The sequence below is a fragment of the Mus musculus genome, chromosome X, assembly GCF_000001635.26.
Source record: "Mus musculus strain C57BL/6J chromosome X, GRCm38.p6 C57BL/6J".
Taxonomy (NCBI): Eukaryota; Metazoa; Chordata; class Mammalia; order Rodentia; family Muridae; genus Mus; species Mus musculus.
The window spans coordinates 134,344,427-134,367,130 of record NC_000086.7 but is presented as its reverse complement, the minus strand read 5'-3'; the positions used below and the strand labels follow the sequence as shown (position 1 = coordinate 134,367,130).

Sequence of the window (22,704 nt, the reverse complement as noted above, 5' to 3'; positions counted from 1 at the left end):
CAGTTGCATAGTTCGAGACCAGCCTGGGATAAAGGAGATCTCTAAAACAAAAATATGATACCATCACTATTACAGAATAAGGCTCTTCTTAAATAAAGTGCCTTACAGGATCAGTGTTCTGTCTTGGGCCCAGCTACTGCCTAGGGCCGCTTTGTCATTACTGTGACAAAATACCTTAGGAAAGATCTCAAGTGGAGAACTTGAGTACAATTCTAATTTCTTGCTTCTCACAAATTCAGACTAATTTCCTCATGGCTGGAAATAAATTGTGATGACGGGGCTTAAAGATCCTTGGCCTGTAGCCAAGGGTCAGGCAGTGCTCTTAATTGAGCATGAAATGCCTGTCCCCCTCCAGTACATGCACTGAATATTTGGTGTTCAGTTGAGTACTCTCACCTTGAGATAATGGAAACTTTAGGTGGCAGAACAGGGCTGGGGGTGGGGGTGAGCAATTGGACGGAGTAGGTGACTGATCACACCACTGAAAGTTACAGCCTATGTCCCCTTCTCCTTCTTGCTTCCCATAGACCACAAGGTGAGCAGCCCTCGCTTTAATGTTCTCACCTCCAGGTTCTGCCTCACCACCTGTGCAGCATCAAAAGAGCCTGGGACTAAAGACTGAAACCCTAAAACTCTGAGCGAAAGACAACCTTTTCAAACTCTATTGACTCACATCCTTTTTGGAAATGGTTTCCCAGATTTTCATCCTACTTTGCGTGGTTTTCAATCACTGAGCTGTGATATAGTTCTTTGATATATTCTAAATAGATTATCAAGAGATTTCCAAGCATTTTCCATTTTGTGTTCATTTCATAGCAGTTGTATGTGTGTGTTGTTGTTGTTTTTAGACATGGTCCTGCTCAATTTCACTATCACAATGGTGTTATAAGAAGGATGGAAATTCTTTCTTGTTGGTTTTTCAAGATAGGACTTTTCCATGTTGCCCTGGCTGTCCTGGAACTCTCTCTATAGACCAGGCTGGCCTCAAACTCAGAGATCCTTTTGCCTCTGTCTCCTGAGTGCTGGGATTGAAGACATGCGCCAGGACACCCATCCTGAAGCATAGAAATTCTTAATTTTGTTAATGTTTTATCAAAAGAAACTTTATTTTTTTGTGTGAATTTCACATTATGCACCCCCAATCCCCATCCCCCTGTCTCTCCATATCTGCCCTCCAGCCTTGTAACCTCTCCCACAAAAAATAAAAAACCATCTCATCATGAAAGCTGTACTGTGTTACACAGTTTGTAAACCCTTTTGCACTGTTTTACTTGCAATGTTCATTGTAGTGAATCACTGGTTTGGTTCAAGGCCTCTGGCTTTTGCCACACTATCAATACTGGATCCTCACTAGGACACCCCCTGGATATCCTGTTGTTGCCCTGTGCCATGGAGATCCTGCAGCTTTGGTTCTGCAAGACTGGCCCTTCACAAGCTCCAGCAGTTCTTAGATGTTGGGGTGGGCCAACTCATAGCCCTGGATCTAGGCCCACGTGGTTGCTGAGCTAGTCAGCCCACCAGCTCTCCTGTCCTACCAGGTCCAGCTCTCCTATGCCACCATGTCTACCTATCCCACTTTACTCAGGTGAGTGGACTGGCCAACTCTGCCCAGCCCTCAGACATTAACATGGCCCCAGTTGGCAGCCCAGCCCAGGGACATCCACACAGCCTTTGGTGGTGATATGGGCCATAGATCCCTTCTGCTGCAGGGCCATGGACCTAGACAGGACCCCCAGTGTTATTACTGGCTGGGACTTTACCATGGCCTCGGGTAGCACATCAGGCTGACCCTCACTACCCTCGCCTCTCCAGTTGTCTCTTCATATTGCACAAACCATTCACCTTCTCTCATCTCTCCACCACAGTTGCTCATCACAGTCATGCTCATTCGTCTGCATGGCAGAGGGTTGAGGGTTCTGGGTGTCTTCTAGGAAATTCTTAATTTTGACATTCGTTTTTCATTTATTCTGTGTACTTGGTTCTGAAGCTAAAAAAATCACCACCTAATGTAAGATCATAAAGATTTACTCCTGTTTTGTCTAGGAATCTAATAGTTTAAGATCTTACATTACAAAAATAACATCTGTATTCCTCCCTGCATACACACACAAAGACCTTACATTCAGATTTATTCTGTGCAAATTTTTGCATATGGCAGGCTACAGAAATCAAGCCAGAAACTTTTGAATTGGGATATGCAGTTATTCCAGCACCATTTATTGAAAAGATTATGACTTAACCCCACGGAGAATTCTTGGCAACCATGCCTCAAGTCATATTATCCAAAAGGTCTATATTTATTTCAGAATTCTCAGTTCTACTTCATTAATCTATATCTATTCCTTTGTGTGTGTGTGTGTGTGTTTGCTTATGTGTGTATGCACATGCACATTCAAATGCCCACAGAGGTCAGAAGAGGGTGTCAGATACTCAGGAGCTGGAGTTACAGGCAGTTGTGAGACACTTGATATGGGTGCTGGGAACCAAACCCAGGTGCTTTGCAAGAGCAAGTGCTCTTAACTGCTAAGTCATCTCTTTATCCCTCATCACCACACTGTGATTTTAATAGACCCCCAGATCTTAACCCAACTGACTCCATAAAGGAAGTACTATTCAGGCTATAAAACTCAGCATGCAGACAACATTTTTCAAATAAATCTTTACTTTTCTCCACCTTCTTCTCTTATCCCTCTTACATCCCCCAATCTGCTGGGACTTCTTCCTACACTCACTTTACATGTGATCTCTTGCCCCCCTCCCTCAACCCTTCTTGCTCCCTTTATTTGATCTCCTATTTGAATTTTAAAACCAATTTGTTGGTTTCTATAAAAGCCAGCTGGGATTTAAAAAAAAACATGGTGAATATTGCCTCAACTATATTCAGTCTTTTAGATGAACATGGAATGTCTCTGCATTTATTAGATTGTCTTTACTTTTGAAAAGAACATTTGGACTTGACATATTAACTGATTTTGCAATGTTAAATTAGCCTGGCATCCCTGAATGAATCACAGTTTGCCATGGAATATAATTAATTCTTTCTTGTACAGTATATTACTAAATTTGATTTGCTAACATTTCTCGAGCCTCTTGGATGTAGATCTGCATCAAGCTTAGGGCACTGCTATAATTTAAAATATTTTCTTCTTTCCTTTTCTGTCCTCTTTAAAATATATATTTACTTATATATGGGTGAATGTTTGCCTGCGTGTATGTATGTGTACCTCATGTATACTCAGTGACCAAGGAGGACAGAAGAGGACATTGGATCTCCTGTAAGTGCAGTTGCAGGTGACCGTGACCCTCTGTGTGGGTGCTGGGACCTGAACTTGGTGTATGTGGTGGCTAGTCCTAATTGTCATCTTGACTACTGGAATTAACTAAAAGCCCAGGAGCTAGACATACCTAGGCGTGCTTTTTAGCTAGTCAGATCACCAGGGCTAGGAAGACTCACCTCAACTATGTATCACACCTTCTCATGGAAGCCAATATCACTAGAAGACAAGGAAGAAAACGTTTTGCCCTCACTCTCACTGACAAGTTCATTCCTTCACCAGTATTAGAGCCTACTTCTTCAGGATTCTGGTGTATACTAAAGACCTGTTGAGACATTCAGCCTTGTGGATTGAACTCCTGGATCCATGACCTGTAAACCACTCTAATAAACTCCAAATAGATTTGTCTTATCAGGTCTGTTTCTCTAGAGAACCCTAACTAATACAGTACATTAACTGTAATTGGAATATCCTCTTGATGGATTTTTCCTTTATCTGTACCTCTTCTAATTACTTTGGCTTGAAGTCTGTTTTGTCAGACATTAGAACAGCTATACCTGCTTGCTGCTTGATTCATTTGCTTGAAATACCTTTTTCCCCCCCCATTCTTTTATGATAAGGTGATGTTTGGCCTTGGTGGTAAGGTATGTTTCTTGAATTCAGCAGAAAGACGAATCCTGTTTTTTTAATCCAGTCTCTAAGTCATGTTATTGGAGAACTGAGGCCATTAATATTAAATTATTAATGAGTAGTGCTTATTAATTTCATTTATTGTTGTTGTTGTTGTCGTAAGGGACCTGCACCCCCACCCATTTCGACTAAGTGCTCTAGGGGTATTTACTCCTTGTGTCCTCTCAATTGTATGCTTCTCTTCAGGGTGAAGAATTGCTTCTAGTGCCATCTGTAGAGATGGATGGGTGAACAGGAGTTGCTTAAATGTGCTTTCTTGTGAAATGGTTTTCTCTCGCTGGAGACTGGGATCATAGTTTTGCTGGGTATAGTAGTCTATGCTGGCATCTGTAGTCTCTGGAAGCTTATAGAACATCTGTTCAGTCCCTTTCGGCTTTCACAGTCTCCACTGAAAAGTCAGGTGTTATTACCAATGTAGATGTATTAAATAGAAGTTGTTCAGTAGTGAAACAACATTTTAGAACAAATTTTTAGTGAAAATGGATCTTTCCTGGTATAAATTAAAAAAAAAAAATTCGGAAATACCCCTGAAGCTGAAGATGTTTATTTAGGCCCAGCAATTTAAAATCTGAATATATACATAAATACATACATACACATAAACATTCAAATATAGTGCTTTCAAGAAATCAAATCAATAAAATGGAACTTCTTTATCTTTTCACCTCCCTTCCCTCATAAACTTACTGCCAATACAGGCCCCGGGAAGCATGAGCTACCCGGGACTGTTAAGAGTCACATGTGCTGCATTCTATTATTAGTATCTTAGAAAAGCAAAATATCCCCAGGAGTTCAGAGACTGCAGAGGGTTCTGCATAAGTATGTCTGAGGAGTAACTTCAGATATTACTTGTTCTTTTCCACTAACACAGCAGACGAAAATGCAAAGCAAATTGCCTACTAGAAAGCAGATGTGTCTCTTCATGTCTATGTCAGCGAAGGCAGGATTGGATGATGAAGGGGTTGTTTTTCATTGGTAACCTTAAAATCTGAATACTAAAATTAAGTTAGTCAACCCCAAGGCTCTCCTGAGCTATGGACAGAAGGCTTTTAGTGCTCCTTAAAAATGCCAGTCGGCTTGGGAAATGGAAACTCATGCTGAGCTACTTAGCCTCTCTAGCAGTGAGAAATGTAGTCCAGCATGGCGTTTGTTTATGCCAATTTTCACTCTGTGTTTTCCTCTGGTTTGGGTACAGAACTATGGACACTGCTTTTTATGAAAAGTTTTAAGCCCTGAAAACCCTCTGAATATAAATAGTCCAAATACCAGTTCCATTTCTTCCCCTGCGGGTACAAAAAAAAGGGACAATTACTGATTGAACATGGATACTTGTTCCCTACTTCCTTTTCTTTCCCCAGAAAAGTTTAAGACATACTAGATGCATATTGAAACCAGCTTAGTTCATGATTAGAACTAAATCACTAAATCAATCGAAGCGCTAAATATTGCTTTCATTATATTGGTAAAACATTCATCAGAACAAAGAATTACGAAATGGAAATGCTCCAATATTCTCATATTCTAGAAATTCAGTCTCTAAAAGGACACGAAAGATATTTTGTCACTCTCTGTCTATGCTGTGTGCACAGGAGGATTTTCTAGGATAATGAAAACACAGTATGTACACAGTGTAGTTATATCAGGTTCGTTTTAGATACATACAACTACTATTCCATGAGACAATGAATGATCAGAATAGCAAGAGTCAAACTAGGAAGAGTTATATCCTAGATACAACATAGGTCTATGCCGATAAATCTCGATAAAAGTTATTTGACTGCATTATGAAGGCAACCATTTCATTTTCACTTTTTGGAGGCAGTAGGAGTAAGACCAAGAAAAAAAAGAAAAGGCATACAAATCTCTAAGCTACATAAAGTCCTTCTGTTTGGGGAGTAAGTTTATTTACCTGAATAGAGCTCAGGTGTTCTGTCATTTCTTCTGGGCTCTCCTTTAAAAAAAAAAAAAAGGAAATGAGGAATCAGAGGTGAGCACAGTAGGTTAGCAAAAGTCATCAGATAATAATCATGGCTCTTCCCACTCTGATTCATCTCCCGAGGGTCTAGGCCTACCATCTGCCTGGGACTCCTGAATAAACACTCACTATGACCTCCTGCATTTCCTTCCCCCAAAAGCACAATGATGAGCAATAAAAGCAGAGTGGATAGCTGAGCTCCTAAATTTAGCTAATCTATGATATTCTGTGTTTATTCTGTACTTAATCATTAAAGTACTGATGGGTGTTAAAGAAGACTTTTTCCCTATGAAATGTGGTATTTGAATTCACCTTAAAGACAAAAATACCATTTTCACTTTTCCATATTGTTCAGTCACCTCCATGCTCCCTGGATTCTCTGGAGTCCACTGTAATAAAGCAAGGCTCACCTCTAAGTTTATTGACTTTTAATTAGTTTGGCTGGGCCTTTGTCAATTTTGTTTATCAATTCAGAGAATCAACATTTTGTTGCATTGATTTTTTTCTATTGCTCTTTTAGTTTCTATTTATTTTTGTCCTAATTTTTATTATTTCTTGCCATTTACTATGCTTCTAGAAACTTGTACATCATTAGTTTGAGATCACTGTCTTTAAACTGCTGTTGAGGATTTTTTACAATACACATGAGTGTTTTGCCTGAAAGTGTATATGTGCAGCACATGTGTCAGGTGCTTACAAAGGTTCCCCTGGAACTCGAGTTACCAATGGGGGTAACCTACCACATTGCTGCTGGGAACAGAAGCTGGGTCCTCTGCAAAATCAGTAAGCGCTCTTAACCATTGACTCATCGCTCCAGACCCTACTATGGTTTATTTAAAGTAAGTACCTATAGCTATATGCTTTCCCTCTAGAAATGCTCAGCTGTATACCAGAGGTTCCGGTAGGTTATGCTATGATTTCATTTGGTTCTAGGAATTTTTAAATTCCTAAAATCCATATATTCAAAAGTATATTCTTTAGTCTCTGGGTATCTGCGTAGGTTCTCTTACTGTTGGTTTCTAGTCTTATTTCAATATGTTGGAAAGGATTACTTGAATTTTTGGTGTTTATCACAGCTGCCTTGAAAACTGCATTTATACATGGAAAAGAATGAAATTAGATCCCCATTTTTCACTTTCTTCAAAAATTAATCCAAAATGAACCTAGGACCTCAATATAAGACCTGAAATTCTACAGCTGCTAGAGAGAAAACATTTAGAATATAAGCATAGTCAAAGCCTTTCTGGAAAGGATTCTGATAGCACATCAAACAATGCCCAGAATTAACAAGTGTGCTTACATAAATTTAAAAGGCATTTGCACATCAATGAAGACTACCAGCAGATAATCCACAGAATCAGACACAATCTCGGTCAGCTAAATTGCAGACAGTCAGTGAATATCTAAAGGACTAAAATTAAACACCACAAAAATGAAGTATCCAATCAATAATGTAACAACCTAAACAAGAAATTCCCCAAAGAAGAAATACAAATGGCTAATAAATGTTTTACAAAGGGTTTGACATCCTTAGCCATCAGGAAAATAAAGATTAACATTGCCTTGATATTCCATTTCACCCAAGTCAGAATGGCCTTTAGGAAAACACAGGGCTAGAGATGGCGCAACACTTAAGAGCACTCAGGGCTAGAGATGGCGCAACACTTAAGAGCACTCGCTGCTGCTCTTGCACAGGATTCAGTTCACACCCATCTGGTAGCTTACAATCCTTTGTAACTCTAGCTACAGGGAATCGGACCTTTTATAACCCCTGGGGCACCAAACATACCTGTGACAGACACACACACACACACACAAATACATACATACATGCATGCAGGCAAACCATCCATATACATAAAATAAAAAGAAATCACAAACAAACTAACAAAAAAGAGACAACCACAAATGCTAAAGAGGCTCCCTTATTAACTGCTTGTTGGAAAGTAAATGGCTGTAGCTACTGTGGACATCAGTATGAAATACTTGAACATATATGTGTCTGTTACTGCACTATTCATAAAAGTGAACAGAGACACCCTTTATATCCATCCAGAGACTAATGCATAAAGAAACTGTGGTACATTCACACAACTGAATTCATTTAGCCATAAAGAAAATGGAAATCATGACATGTGCAGGAAGATGGGTGGGAATCTAAATCAGTAGTACCTTATGCAGAATAATCCCGACTCAGAAAGACAAATACTGTATCTCTTCTCTCCCATGTGGATCCTAGATTCTCTGTATATTTGTGTGCATATGTTCATGTGCACATATGTAAGGATCAGAGGGAACCCGGTATGGCTCCTCAAGCACCTTGTTTTGGGGACAGCGTCTCTTTAAGTGACCTGATGCTTGTCCATTAGAGAAGGCTGGCTGGCGCCCCAGTGATCCACCTGCCTCTCCAGCACTGGTTTACAAGTACACGCCTGGCTTGTTTGTTTGCTTGTTTTTAAAAATGTGGGTGCTTAGGATCAAACTCAAGTTATTCTGTTGCCCTGCAGTCACTTTACTGACTAGGCCATCTCCCTAACCCCCAAAATCCCAAATTTAATTTCTGCACATGCATGTATGTGTGTAGGGGAGTTTAAAACTAGAAAGGAGAGCATGAGGACATGGGGTGTTAAGGAAGGAGAGAGGGAAGGAAAAGAGTAGTGGAACTCGTGGGAGACGAAGCAGACGGGAGCTACTGGAGAGGATGGGAGAGGTGTAAGGGAGCAGGGGCGTTGGAAAAGTGCAGGGGAAAGGTCATCAAAAGAGGTAGGAAGGTGCAATGAGAAAGCCCAACAGTTTGAAAGCCAAGTTTATAAAAAAGTAAAAAATGAGCACTAAAAAGGAATAAAGAAATCTTAACGAGGTAAGCAGTATTACAGTCGATTCTGTGAGACTACGTCTTTACTAGGCTTTAAACATTACTGTATTCGTGGGCGTATCGCTACTAGACAATCCTGCATATTAAACTGTCACAATGCAATGAGTTTGCTCTACAGTCTTCGTTTTGTTTTTGAAGTACTGGAAATCAAATCCAGGGCCCTGTACATGCTAGGTACGTGCTCTCTGCCAGACTACATCTTCACCTCAATGATGCTTTTTCATACTTAGCATTTTTACTTTGTAATCCTGAATGAGTGGTTTCAGGTTTAGGCATATCTTTAACATTTTTATGTTAGTAAGTATTTACAAATTGGCAAAAGCATTTTGCGCACGTACACACACACACAAGCATGCGTGCGCACATGCCATAGTGCTAGTAATGAAGTACTTCTTAAATGATCTAACGGCTACTGATGACAGCCTCCCAAGTATGTAAAGGTGATGATTGGTGACCCTTCATAGCTACATAGTCCACACCTATGGATAATTAACCTAGAATCAAAACTATTGGGGCAAATACTATAGAATCTCCAGTCAAAACTTGAATCTGCTACTCGGCACTATGCTGAGTCTACATACGTGGAATGATGTGCTGGCACACCCTGCTGTATCCCCGTAGCACTCTTAGGCTCAGCACTGTTTACCTAGCAACTGTGTACTGTTACAAGGCACAATGGTACTGTCAGTTCTGAACATGCACAGGCTCTTTTTCTTACCACTGTTCCCTAAACAATCTCTTATAACAACTCTTTACATAGAATTTACTCTCTACTGGATACATAATAAGTAATTATGGAATGGTTAGTTAAGTAATTACAATAAACACTGTATTACATAAACATTTCAGAGGTGACTTAAAGACAGTTTCCAAATTATTGACGGTTCAGTTTAAGATATACATTTGCAATCCATAGGAGGAACAAGAATATAAACCAACCAGTACCCCCAGAGCTCCCAGGGACTAAACCACCAATCATAGACTACACATGGAGGGACCCGTGGCCCCAGCCACATATGTAGCAGAGGATGGCCTAGTCAGGCATCAATGGGAGGAGAGGCCCTTGGTCCTGTGAAGGCTCAATGCCCCAGTGTAGGGGAATGCCAGGGCAGGGAAGCGGGAGTGGGTGAGTTGGTGAGCAGGGGGAGGGGGAGGGGGAGTGAGGGATGGGATAGGGGGTTTTTGGAGGAGAAACCAGGAAAGGTGACAACATTTGAAATGTAAATAAATAAAATATCCAATAAAAATATTATAAAAAAGGTATTTATTTGAACACTATCATGAACCCAGCAGAAGAGCCATCTCACTCGAGGTGGAAAAGCATCTGTATATCCGAGGGGTGCATGGGTTATATGCAGATGCTACTTCCCTTGATGAGAGCTCAGTATCTATGGACCTTGTCACCTGCAGAGCTTTCCTAGAGCCTACCAATACCAAGAATCAAGCATTGCCTCACTTTGGGTTTTCTTTATTGTGTCTACTTCCCTTTTTAGGTCTAGTATGGTTTTGCTCATTTCCATCACCTGTTTCGATGTGTTTTCTTGTTTTTCTTTAAGGACTTCTACCTGTTTTATTGTGTTTTCCTGTTTTTCTTTAAGGACTTGTAACTCTTTAGCAGTGTTCTCCTGTATTTCTTTAAGTGAGTTATTAAAGTCCTTCTTGATGTCGGCCATCACTGGAAAGAGAGGCCCATTGGACACGCAAACTTTATATGCCCCAGTACAGGGGAACGCCAGGGCCAAAAAGTAGGAGTGGGTGGGTAGGGAAGTGGGGGAGAGGGTATGGGGGACTTTTGGGATAGCATTGGAAATGTAATTGAGGAAAATATGTAATAATAAAAAAATATTAAAAAAAAGAATCAAGCAGAATTTTGGCTCCTGCTTCAGGCAAATTTGGAATGTGTAATTTTTTTTTCTGCTTCTCATCTTCTCCATTTTGTTTCTGGAGGATTAAACAGTATCTCTAGAAAAATTTTGCCAAGCTACTGCAATTCAGTAAGACTGAAGGCAGCCGGCCTCTACACTCTCAAACAGCAAAGAACAAAAACTTTGTGTTGGCACCTGGGTCACAAGCCATATGCTGACTTCTGATACACACAGGATTGACCAAGTGTGGTTTAGGAAATGATGAGATACAGAGCAAGCTGACTAACTACATACTTCATTCATTTCTCTAACTTCCAACCTTTCCTCTTGTGCTCCAAGTCACTATTTCAAACTGTCTTTGGTCCTGAATATCTATCATCACCCAAAACTTAAATAGGTCAAAACACAGTTTCAACTTGCCCTCCTTCATAAACAAGGTGACACCTCCAGTTCGCTCATTAGAATTCCCCTTACTAATGTACAGAATCCCATCAACCGAAACACAAGTCCTTTGGTCATTCCTACTTTCAATCACTATCATCGGCAGCCTGCCTGCACTAAGCACACGTCAAAGCAGTCCATTTCTATTAGTCTCCATTGGAACCACCCGTAGAAAAAAATCCTCCTCAGGATCTCGTGTAGACTCCAGCCATGCCCTGGCCCCCAATTCCTACTCTCCACTCAGGCCTCCTCTTATAAAAACTGCCCTCCACAAAGAAAGCAGACATCACTTGTACATGCTGATTTACTGGACTACGACTCTGCCGGAAAAGCTCCCCTCTGTTTCCTGTTGCATTCTTGAACAGACCTGTAAGACAGATGGCCACCTATGTCTTTTCAAACTTCTAAAAAATCCTGTCTCCAAAACAACAAAAATACAATTCTTTTATGTGGGTTCTATACACATTTAAAATATACCCAAGAAGGCCAGCAAGATGCCTTAGTGAGTAAAAGTGCTTCCTGCTAAGCCTAAAGGCCTCTGTTCAATTCCTAGAACCCACAGGATCAAAGGAGAGAACTGACCACAACAGTTCCTTCCCTGACCCCCCACACAAGTGTCGCCACATGAGTGTCAGGGCACACGTGAGCTCCACTCCACCCCACCCCCACACACAGGAATAAATGTAAGCTTTGAAAATAAAAAAAATACTTCCAACGGCTAAGCTTATTAATACTGAGAATCTTATTGATTTGAAATTTTTACAACTGAACCCATCAGTAAGGTAAAATTTTAGAATTAGATCATGCACCCCCGTATCAGAGGTTATAAGCAACCCCTGAACCATACAGTACTTAGATAGTTATCAGCTGGTGACTAGGGCTCAAGACACTCTTCAAAAGGACAGATAAATGTCATATATGGTGGCTCATATCTATAACCCCAGCACTTGAGAGGCTGAGGTAAGAGGATTGCCTCAAGTTCCATGCTAGCCTGGGCTACAAAGTGAGACCCTTTCTTTAAAAAGGGGGGGGTGGGTAATGAATGTAATTCCCTTTAACTTTTGTTTGTGAGACAGGGTCTTACTTTATAGCCCAGATTGTTCTTAACCTTACAATGTAGTCCAGGCCGCCCTTGAATCCACAGTCTTCTTATCCCAGCCTCTAAGTGCCCAGCTTACTATATTACTTTTAAACCCATGTTGGCTGAACTATATAGAAACAGTATCAGGAACCAACAACAATGGTGGTTTCATGTTTTGCCAAATGCACTCTCTAAGCTGCTAAACTTCTTACCTTCCAGAATAAACCTTCACTAGACATTTGGAAAATCATTTTCTGACTTAAAGTAATAGGAATTTCTAACCCTTTACATTTGTTTACTTATGTTCAAGTTCATACCATTCACTACTCTGTAGATTGAATGGACTTAGTGTCTCTCATTCATACTCTGTCTCTCAAGGAAAGAAATCTATTTGACCTGGTTCAGTATACACTTTTCCAATTAAGACTTACAGCAGCTGCAATGGCATCGAGAGGACGGAGAGCCGAGCACCCACTCACGGCTAGTGGGAATGGAAGACAAGATAACTTCTTCTCAAAAGCAAATGAACAATGCGCACGAATCTTTTAGAACATGTACCACTGACACCAATCCCACTTGTCGTGTCTTTATCCAACAGAATACTCGTATATATGTGAAGTGTTGCATACACGAGCATATCTTAATAAAATTATAAGCAAATCATTAATAATAAGCAATTAAACTCATAAAATTGCAAACACCAAAGAAGAATAAAACAGCCTTTCTTACACTAATGGCAAAACAAAAGCCATGTTGGAGATAGATATTATATTAAAAATTTTTAAAATAAGGACCAGGAAATTGTCTTGAGAGAATATCCTGTATACCAAGATGTTAAACAGCATCTCTGGTCCTAGCCACTAGATGTCAGCATGCCTACTCTCCAATTGGTGAAAACCAAAATTGGCCCCCAGACATTGTAAGCCCTGTTGAGGAAGGAGTTATCCTTGGCTTTGAACTATTTACTGCTTTCAAGTACTGAGCAATGACTACCAATGAAAAGTTCTCAAAATATTCTTGAATTATGATGCAAATTCATCAATACACAATAACTACCACTAACCAAGCAATCACTCTATGCCAAGCATACTGAGATTCACATACATCATGAAATATACTGTTTACAATACAATTAAGTATGTATTACCATTCCCATTTAGCAGATAAGGGGAGCTGGGTATGACAGTACTTCTCCGTAATTCCAGAACTCACTAGACTGATGGAGGAGGGTTAAGAGTTTAAGAATAGGGTTGGAGAGATGGCTCAGCGGTTAAGAGCACTGACTGTTCTTCTGAAGGTCCTGAGTTCAAATTCCACAACCACATGGTGGCTCACAACCATCTGTAAATAAAATCTGATGCCCTTTTCTGTGTCTGAAGACAGTTACAGTGTACTTAGATATATAAATAAATCTTTAGGCTAGAGCAAGCGGGATCGACTGGAGCGAATGGCTCACAACCATCAGTACAGCTACAGTGTACTCAGATACATTAAATAAATAAATCTTTTCTTAAAAAAAAAGAGTTTAAGACTAGACCAGGCTATTTAAGGAAACCAACCCTGTCCCAAACACAAAACAAAACAAAATCTCAACAAGGTAATTGAAGGCCAAAACCTTTATAAAAAGTTTGTCTTAGATCAGAGTTATTAAGCAAAGGCACAGAATTTGACCCATGTAGTGATATCCAATATTTTGGTTTGTTTGTTTTGAGATATCTCAACGTTTATTCTGATGTGTCTGCCTCAAAAAAACCAACCAAACAAACAAACAAAAAAGAAGGTAAAAACTAACAAAGAAGTTAACTAAAGAATTTCTATTAAACTTCAATTAGACCAATAAATGTCTGGGACACTGAGCCCAAGACCTCCTCCTTCCTGGAGACTATGGCTAAGGGTTCAAGGCTCTCTTTCTCCAAGACACCATGTAGAGCAAAAAAGCGACATTCCAGCCACAACCAACCACCTAAGAATACTGGAATGTTCATCTTCGTCCCGGCAGAGTCCACACTGGCTGAGGTATACCAAAGACTAGAAGCTTCTACCTTACACCATGCCTAATACAGTGGCTCAGGGACTTTTCTAGGGAAGGAAGCAGTTACAGAGACCTATATATACACTAGAGTTTTACTCATCCATAAAAAATGAAATGGTATCATTTGTAAGAAAATGGATGGAATTAGATCATCATAGTAAACAAAGCAAGTCAGCCAGAGTTACATAAGACTGATCTCTCCCTCTCTCTCTCTCTCTCTCTCTCTCTCTCTCTCTCTCTCTCCCTCCCTCCCTCCCTCCCTCACACAAACAAAGGAACAAAAGGTCTGAATAGTTTTTACAAAGAAAATATAGAAGTGGCCAATGAGTATGAAAAATGGAAAAATCTAGTTATAATGGCAATGCAAATCAATATCACAATTCAGTATTATCTCATATCCTTAATAAAAAATGGAATCTTCACATTGTCTTTTTATACTTCTTTGCATTTAATTTCTCTTCCTTCTTTCCTTCCTCCCATCCTTTTTTCTTCATTTCTTAGATATCTCACTGTGTGTCCCAGGCTAGTTTTGGACTTAAACTCTTCTTACCCCTAACCTCTGCCTCCCATGTGCACTACCAAGCCTATTTTGGCGTTTGCTTTTGTTTGGGGTTTTGGTTTTGAGTCCAACCAGCTTGAAACTCTTGATCTTCCTGCCTCAGCCATGAAGATCCTCATTTATGCTAAGTTGTTTATTGACAGCCTCCCCAACTACACACTGAACTCTGAGAACAGACCCAGATGGACCTTCCTCATCACATGGATATTTGAGACATCTAGTCAATGACCATTGCCCTAACTGTGTGCTGTTTTCATTGTTAGGGTTCTCACTGTTCTATCTGGTTAAGAAACTTGTGAATCTAAATTCTTCTAGCATATTTATAATCACATTGTATCATGGACCCATTTAATATATATATATATATATATATATATATATATCTTATGAATAATCCCCAAGTCACTAATAAGGTTGAAAATGGTAATCGTGTCAATTACCTAAGAAGACACACATCCCTGTCACATCCACTTAGCTTCACTACATTGACTCAACAGGCTTCAAGGAAGAATAGAAAAACATTGCCTGGCTTTCACTTTCAACCTTAGGGCGGATCCGCAGGAGCTTTGTACTCCATGAAGGCCACCCTTCCCTGGCAGCACACAACTGCAGCAGGACTGAATGACTCCTGGAACTCTCTTATGTCGGCCCTTCCCTCACTTCCCCGCGGTGTGCTAACAAGTCGGTCTCGGTAACAAGGTCAAGCTCTCTTACAGAAGAGATAAATAGTTAAGGTCCTTGAAGCCTAGCATCACTACCAAAATTTTGTTAGCACTGAAAAATCTGAACATACATTGCAGCTCAGATATGACATTTCCTATTTTCACAGTCAGTGTTACCACGTGAGATCTAAAGACCCCTTAAATACACTTACCTGTAGCAAGAAGGAAGCTGCATAGCTCAGTAGAGAAGGATGGTAGACAATATTTAAGGTGCTTTTATACTGTGTTCCTCCAGTATTTTCTATGGTTTCGGGGTCAGTGTACACTCCTGCTTTAAATGGTCTGGACGTCCATAGACAACAAACCATAGCTGTCAAATAGTAATTATACTCTTTACAGATCTTGCTGCTGAGACTGAACTCTGGTTTGGCCTAATGAGAAAGAGACAACATAGTCATTAACATCTATTATTCTTGTCCACTTTATTCTTAACAAGTCCCACATATCTATACTTGATTATTCACAAAAATGGTCATTTAACACAGGTTTATCCTTCATACCTTCTGTAAATAGCGGTTTTTCTTCGCAGCTGTCCAATTATTGCGATACCTAATAATAAAAGCAACCATAATAACACTTTTAAAATGCTGTTGGACGTAACACTTCTGACTATACAGTCACTTCTTTGGTTCCATTGGTAGAATACCCATCACGGAAGCACAAGTTCCTGAGTTTAGCTCTCTAACACCCTCATAAAAATCAGACTTGGTTGCACATCTCCCTAACCCGAGCACTGTAGATCTCTGGAGCTCACCACCTAGCTGGTACAGGGAGTCAGGGAGCCCCTGGTTCAGTTAGACATAATAAAGTGCAAAGCAATAGTGGAAGACAGCTGACAGTCACCTCTGACCCCCATGTGAATACACATGCATGTGTACATACACAATCATGCGCGCTCACACACACACACACACACACACACACACACACAGACACACACAGACACACACAAGTATATTGTAAACAATTATAACTGCGAACAAGAACAATTATCTAGTTGCCTAGTTAAAGGTTTTACACTTTTGTGGTACATTTTCTATAAAGAACTTTTAAAGTTAGGGTTTCCAAGTGGAATTCAGCATTAGACCATTTGTGCAGCATGCATGAGCACCACCTCAAGTACTGCAAAAAAAAAAAAAAGTAAAATAAATACAAAGAGTCTCAAAACTGAGCTGGAGAATGACGAGAGGGCTTGGTGAGTAAAGTGCTTGCCGTGAGTGTTGACGACCTGCGTTTGATACGCAGAACCCACATACAAGTATAAGGAAAGAGCTGACTGGACAAAGCTGCTCTCGGCTCTCCACACACAAACTGTGGTGTATGCACACCCACACATATGCAGACACAATCATGATAAAGTTTTAAAAACTGAGTCAGACATTTCAGATGTGCTCTTACTGTAAACATAACTCAATAGAAAGAAAACAAACAGTCGAAGACATTTCATTATTAAAGAAAGAAGCCAACCACTGATGTGGAGCACATTTTCTTTCTGTAAAATAAGGTACAGCAGGCCAGTGGGATGACTGAGCAGGCAAAGACTCTTAACTCCCAGCCTGATGACGTCACAGGATGGAAGAAGAAAACAGACTCTTGAAACTTGGCCTTTGACAGCTACACGTATTGTTATACACACACAAACACACATGCACACAAAACAAATAAATGTCAAAACGTTAGTTTAAAGGAATAGCGGAGCAGACAATAAAGTCCAGAAACGTAATCTTTCTCCTTATCTGAGAACTGCTATCTAATTCATTTCTACATGCACTGACAGAGCTCTACAAAGCTCTACGAAGATCATAAGGCAAGAATAAAGCTCAGGGGAAACGGAAAGCCGGCACAGCTACAGCTCTAGTGTGTTAACATACCTCCATAACATTCCTTGAAATCACATATAAAGTTAAATATGGCACCCCGAAAGAGAAATACTATGTTTTCTCTCATTTGTGAATCCAATATTTTTACATAGGCAGAAAATATCCTTTATATATACATATGATAAGAAAACAGAAGCAATACTGGAGCATGGAAGTAGACTAGCAAGAAGGGTAAAAGAGGAAAGGTATGCAGGAGCCCATCCAACCAAGGAACATGAGTCTCTGCAAGGAACAGTCTTTAGAAAACCAGCACTACACACAACAACTACACTTCAATAAAAATTTAAATAATTAAAGCAATAGCATAGCTACCATAGCCTTATATTACAAAGTCATATACCCCCAAAGCCATGTTTCTTATTTCCAAAGACCCTGGCAAAAAATTGATAGGAATTTTATTATAATTAAATGATGAAGAGAGAATCATGTAAAGGGAGATGGGGGCTTGTACCTGTACATAATGTAACAGAGTTGGTTCAAGATGGTGGCATCCAGGCTTAGGAGTGCAGAATGGAAGATCACAGGAGGAAACAATACCACTATCGGAAGGTCATAATTTATATATATATCACACACCTTTTGGAAAGAATGTTAATATTAATATATAGCTTACTGGCCACTAATTAATAAAGTTTATACAAAGAAACATCAATGTAAGATAAACAATAGTATATAATTACATTTGAACCTATCTAATTCCTAAATAAAAAGGGTTGCTATTGTGTGTTTAAAATACAACTCACCAAACACCAACCTTTACTCAAAATTATTTCTAAAGACCATTATTAATTTAGGTGGGCCCAAGTGGTGCCCACCTTAAATCCCAGCACTTAGGAAACAGAGGCAGGTAGTTCTTTATGAGTTTAAGGTCAGCCAAGGCTTTACAGTGAGGTCCTGCCTCAAAAAGTATTATTACGGGGCTGGGGGAGTAGCTCAGTGGTTAAGAGCACTGTCTGGTCTTCCAGAGGACTCAGCACCCACATGGTGGCTCACAATCATCTCTAATTCCAGTTCCAGGAGATCTGATGCCCTCTTCTTGCCTCTGTGGCAGCAAGTATTCACATAATGTACAAATGTTAGTGTAGGCAAAACACCCATATAAATAAAAATACATCTTAAAATTCATCTTAGCACTGGAAAACTATGTTAGAATAAGGAAGCATTTCTTTCGCCCCAAGTTTCGCCAATATTTATTTGCCATAATCAGTTACCTGACAACCTGAGAAACAAAGGAACACATTCTAAACAGATATGTAGTTAAGGCTGGTGATATGTGTCAGGAGGCAGAATGTTTGCCTAGCACAAACAAGGCCCTGGTTTCGATCCGCAGTATCATATAAACTAGGAATGGTGGTGCAAGCCTTTAATCCTGGTACACCGAGTGAGAGGATCAGATGGTCCTGTGTACTGGCTAGTTTGACATCAACATGATATAGGCTAGAGTCATTTGCAAATAGTGAACCTCGAATGAGAAAAAAAGAGTCCCACCAAACTGGCAACCCTGTGGCTGGTGACACTGTGGTCTTGGATGCTATTAAAAAAAAAAAAAAAAAAAAAACAGGCTGAGCAAGTCCGGAGGACAAGGCAGCAAGCACGGCTCCTCCACGGCCTTTGTTTCAGGTCCTACCTTGAGTTTCCTGCCCTATTTCTTTATGATGGACTGTAACTAGGATATAGAAACTGAAATAAATCCCTGCTCTTCAAGATGCTTTTGGTTATGGTGTTTTATTATAGAAATAGAAACCCTAAGACACTTGGTTACACATCAAATTTGTGGCTACCCTAGGCCACGTGAGCCCTACCTCAAAAAGGAAGAAAAACCAACTAGGTATTAGTGAGTGAAAATAGAAAACTGTGGAAAGGAAGACTATATAATGGGGACTTTGTGGTGGTGAGAGTTTTATCCATGTCAAATCCTATAAAACAACAAAAGGACTAAAATTATAAAACTACTAGTTACTAGAAAAAAAAATCAAGCATTTCAGAGTCAGGAGTACAAATCTGAAGAAGCAAGATAACATTTCCTTTTAGTATGCCAGGGGACAGGAATGAACATAGATGAACAAGAACATGATGCTAGACACAGACTTCGACCCAGGACCAGCTTGCTTATAAGGTCAATATATGGCATCTGAACTAAAACCAACCAGATTTTCTTCTATACCTGTTTTATCAAAGTCAGTTGTTCAGATAAAACAACACTTGCTCTATTAAAGTTAGTTAAGTTACTCAGGTAAAAACAAACCATTAATCTCAAAATATGGTTATTTTAACTACTTGGAAAGATTGTAGCATACCTTAATGATTATACATGAAATCTAAATCCTAGGCTAATAAGGTGACTAACTGTCATAAACATACAATTTGTGCACTACCTTCTCATAGAAGTCCAAAATAAAGTGCAACAACAATGTACTGCTGCTCTCCAAGCGCATTGCAACCACGCACAGCCAGCCTGTGTACTCAATCAATTGAGACACAGAACTCATGGATCCACCCAGAGTTGTCTCCCTGCAATAAGAAACCATAAGACTTAGAGATACACCAGTAAAAGCGCTCAGCTTCCAAGTTAAAGGTAGGCGATATAAAGCAATAGACGGATAGGGAATTCAAAAACTCTAAGTTCTTCAATGGACAATTTACTTTTTTAAAAAAATAAAAGCACAGTGATTAACCACATATTATTCTTGGTGGTGGTTGTTGTCATCTTCCTCTTCTTTCTCCTTCTCCTCTTCTTCTTTTTTGAGATATGGCCTCACTACATAGCTCTGGCTGTCTTGGAACTCACTACTACAATGCAGAACTCAACAGATTCTTGCATCTGCCTCCTAAGAGCTGGGATTAAAGGCATGTACCACCAAGTCCCAGCACTCTAGTCTTCTAAGGATCCATTAAGAGCAATTCAATTTTAGCACTTGGAAGGCACTTAAGGAAGGTCAAGAGTTCAAATGCTAAGTTTGAGGGCCACCAGAAATACATGCACCCTGACTCAAAAAAAAAAAAAGGAAATCAAATGCAAATGATATATGTGGGACTGGAGAGATGGCTAGGAAGGTAAAGCATTTGTCATGTAACCCTGACAACATGAATTCTATCCCCAGAACCCATGGACAGTGGAAGGAGAGTCAATTCCACAGCATTGTCCTCTGACCTCCCACTCACCAGGGCATCATGTTTATCTGTAACGTTTAACACACTGTCAGACTAATAATAAGCACTACAACATTTTAGAAACTGTTAACTCTGGATATCATATTGGTACCATTTTAACAGCTGATATGGTATCTAGGTTTCCTAGGAATGATTCCTAGGAATAGTCCAAGGAGCACAAAATGAACCGTGAAGAGCAGTTTGAGGCCAGAGAGATCAGCAGTTGAGAGAATGCACTGCCCTTCCAGGGATTCTAAGTTCCATTCCAGTGGGTGTCTCCCGATCACAGTAAACTTTAGCTCTAGGGGATACAACACCTTTGGCCTCCAAGGGCACCTGCACTCACCTGTACACATCATACATACACACTTAGTAAAAAACTAATAAAAAATAAACGTTCTTAAAGAGAAAAGCTATTGGGTTAATAACTATTGAAATTAGATGACATAAGCGTAGTGGTTAATCTTGAGTCATAACTTGATAGGATCTAGAATCAGCATGGAAACTAAGCTCTAGTCATTTTTGTGAGATTAGCTTAACTGGGGTGTACAACACTCACCCTAAATGTAGGTGGTGCTACTATTCCATGGGCTGGGGTCCTGAGGACAAGCATGACTCGTTCTGTTTCCTGAATGTCAATAGAATGCGAACAGCTGCCTCATGGTCCTGCAAGCATCAATTCCCCAGCCGATGGACTACACACTCTCAACCGGGAGCCGAAAGAAACCCCTCCTTCCTTGCCTTTTGCCGGATACAACAAAAAATATACTAGGGGTTGGTAACATTGTACTCTGTGCTTCCATGTGTGTGTATGTGTGTGTGTATGTGTGTGCACTTCTATCTTTGGAATTTTATTGTCCATTCATGATTTTAAAAGTGGTTTTTACTCCATGGGAATTTCATGCAATGTATTTTGATCATATTCACCCCAACTCTTCCCTTTAACTTCTCCAACCTCCCTATGCCCACTCAACTTTATGTCCTTTTTTCCAATTTAATAAGCCATCAAGTCCAAATTTGTGTTATCCATGTATTTCTGAGGGTTACTCACTGAAGCATGGTCACCCTACCTGAAGGAAAGTGAGTTTATCCCAGAAGCTATAAAGAATCCTTAGCTACTCAGGAGTGGAGTCTTCTGGCCTGCTAGCATATTGACCAGCTTGCTCTTAGGCAGGTCTTATACAGTGCGTGAGTGCAGGGGTCCTGTGATGTCCAGAAGACACTGTTTCATTCCAGCCCACCCAGACCTCAAGTGGAAACTTAAGGGATCTTTGGAAAGTCGGTTGGATGGTGTTTTCCTGGGGCAAACATGTGAAGGAACATTTTGTCAAAGTGGACACAGGTGAAAGGCTAAGGCAGACTCATGAAGGAACATTTCACTGAAACAGACACAGAAGAGAGGATATTTTGCTAAAACAAACACATGAAAGGACATGTAATAAAAAAATTCTTTACTAACAACACACATATATTGATCTGTCTTACATGTGTAGTCGAGCTACATTTGTCGGGACTCCATAGAGAGAAACACACACACACACACACACACACAATTCTGGTGGTGTACTGCAGTTTCCTGTTGCTTCCACAGACTTGGGCTGACTGGCAGAGTGCGATCAACTGAGACAGACACACAGTACTAACACAAGACACATGCTACTACAAGACATGTGCTAAGGTAAGACACATGCTGAGACAAGACCCATGGAGGATACATGATGTATAAATAGGTCTCAATGGACACTGACGGAGGTTGAGCTAAGCTTACTTATACACCTAGATATACAAAACTTGTGAGTCTCACAAACTCACTGATCTTTGCTTCCCTGAGAGAGACACAGCACAAAATTTTTCCTGGTGTCCCTCAGGGTCTGGTCCTTCCTGCTGACTCGTGCCAAGGCTGGGCCTGGCTGCTCTGCTATAGTGCCACCACTACTGATTCGTGTTTGCTATCCAGACTCTACCAAACTGGACTGCTGGTATATCTGTTAAGTGTTTGCTAGTGGACTGAGCTGCCTCTGCTACTAACTTAGAAACTAAACTGCTAATTTCCAGACAACACAGATGGGAGCTGCTCCAAAAAACCTTTCTAAGCAGGTCCACTTCCCCCATAGCCTCTCCTTTCCACTACCGTTAGTGGGTGGTGGGCTACCAGGGAG

At 40.2% G+C, this 22,704-nt stretch overlaps 1 protein-coding gene across 3 annotated transcripts in view; it reads right to left on the bottom strand.

Moving 5' to 3' along the window:
* Positions 1 to 4,026: 4,026 nt before the first annotated feature.
* Positions 4,027 to 22,704, bottom strand: part of Cenpi (centromere protein I) — a 55,021-nt gene continuing 36,343 nt past the window's right edge. For 2 of the 3 annotated variants that reach the window (NM_145924.3, NM_001305631.1), the window contains 6 exons: positions 19,771 to 19,906; positions 17,847 to 17,971; positions 16,016 to 16,064; positions 15,668 to 15,886; positions 5,875 to 5,916; positions 4,027 to 5,248 (listed from right to left, as the gene is read on the bottom strand). In NM_145924.3, the coding sequence (NP_666036.1) occupies positions 5,129 to 5,248; positions 5,875 to 5,916; positions 15,668 to 15,886; positions 16,016 to 16,064; positions 17,847 to 17,971; positions 19,771 to 19,906 (691 nt within the window). In that variant the 3' untranslated portion in view covers positions 4,027 to 5,128. The remainder of the gene's footprint in view (positions 5,249 to 5,874; positions 5,917 to 15,667; positions 15,887 to 16,015; positions 16,065 to 17,846; positions 17,972 to 19,770; positions 19,907 to 22,704) is intronic. The other variant, XM_017318340.1, reaches the window with a different exon arrangement.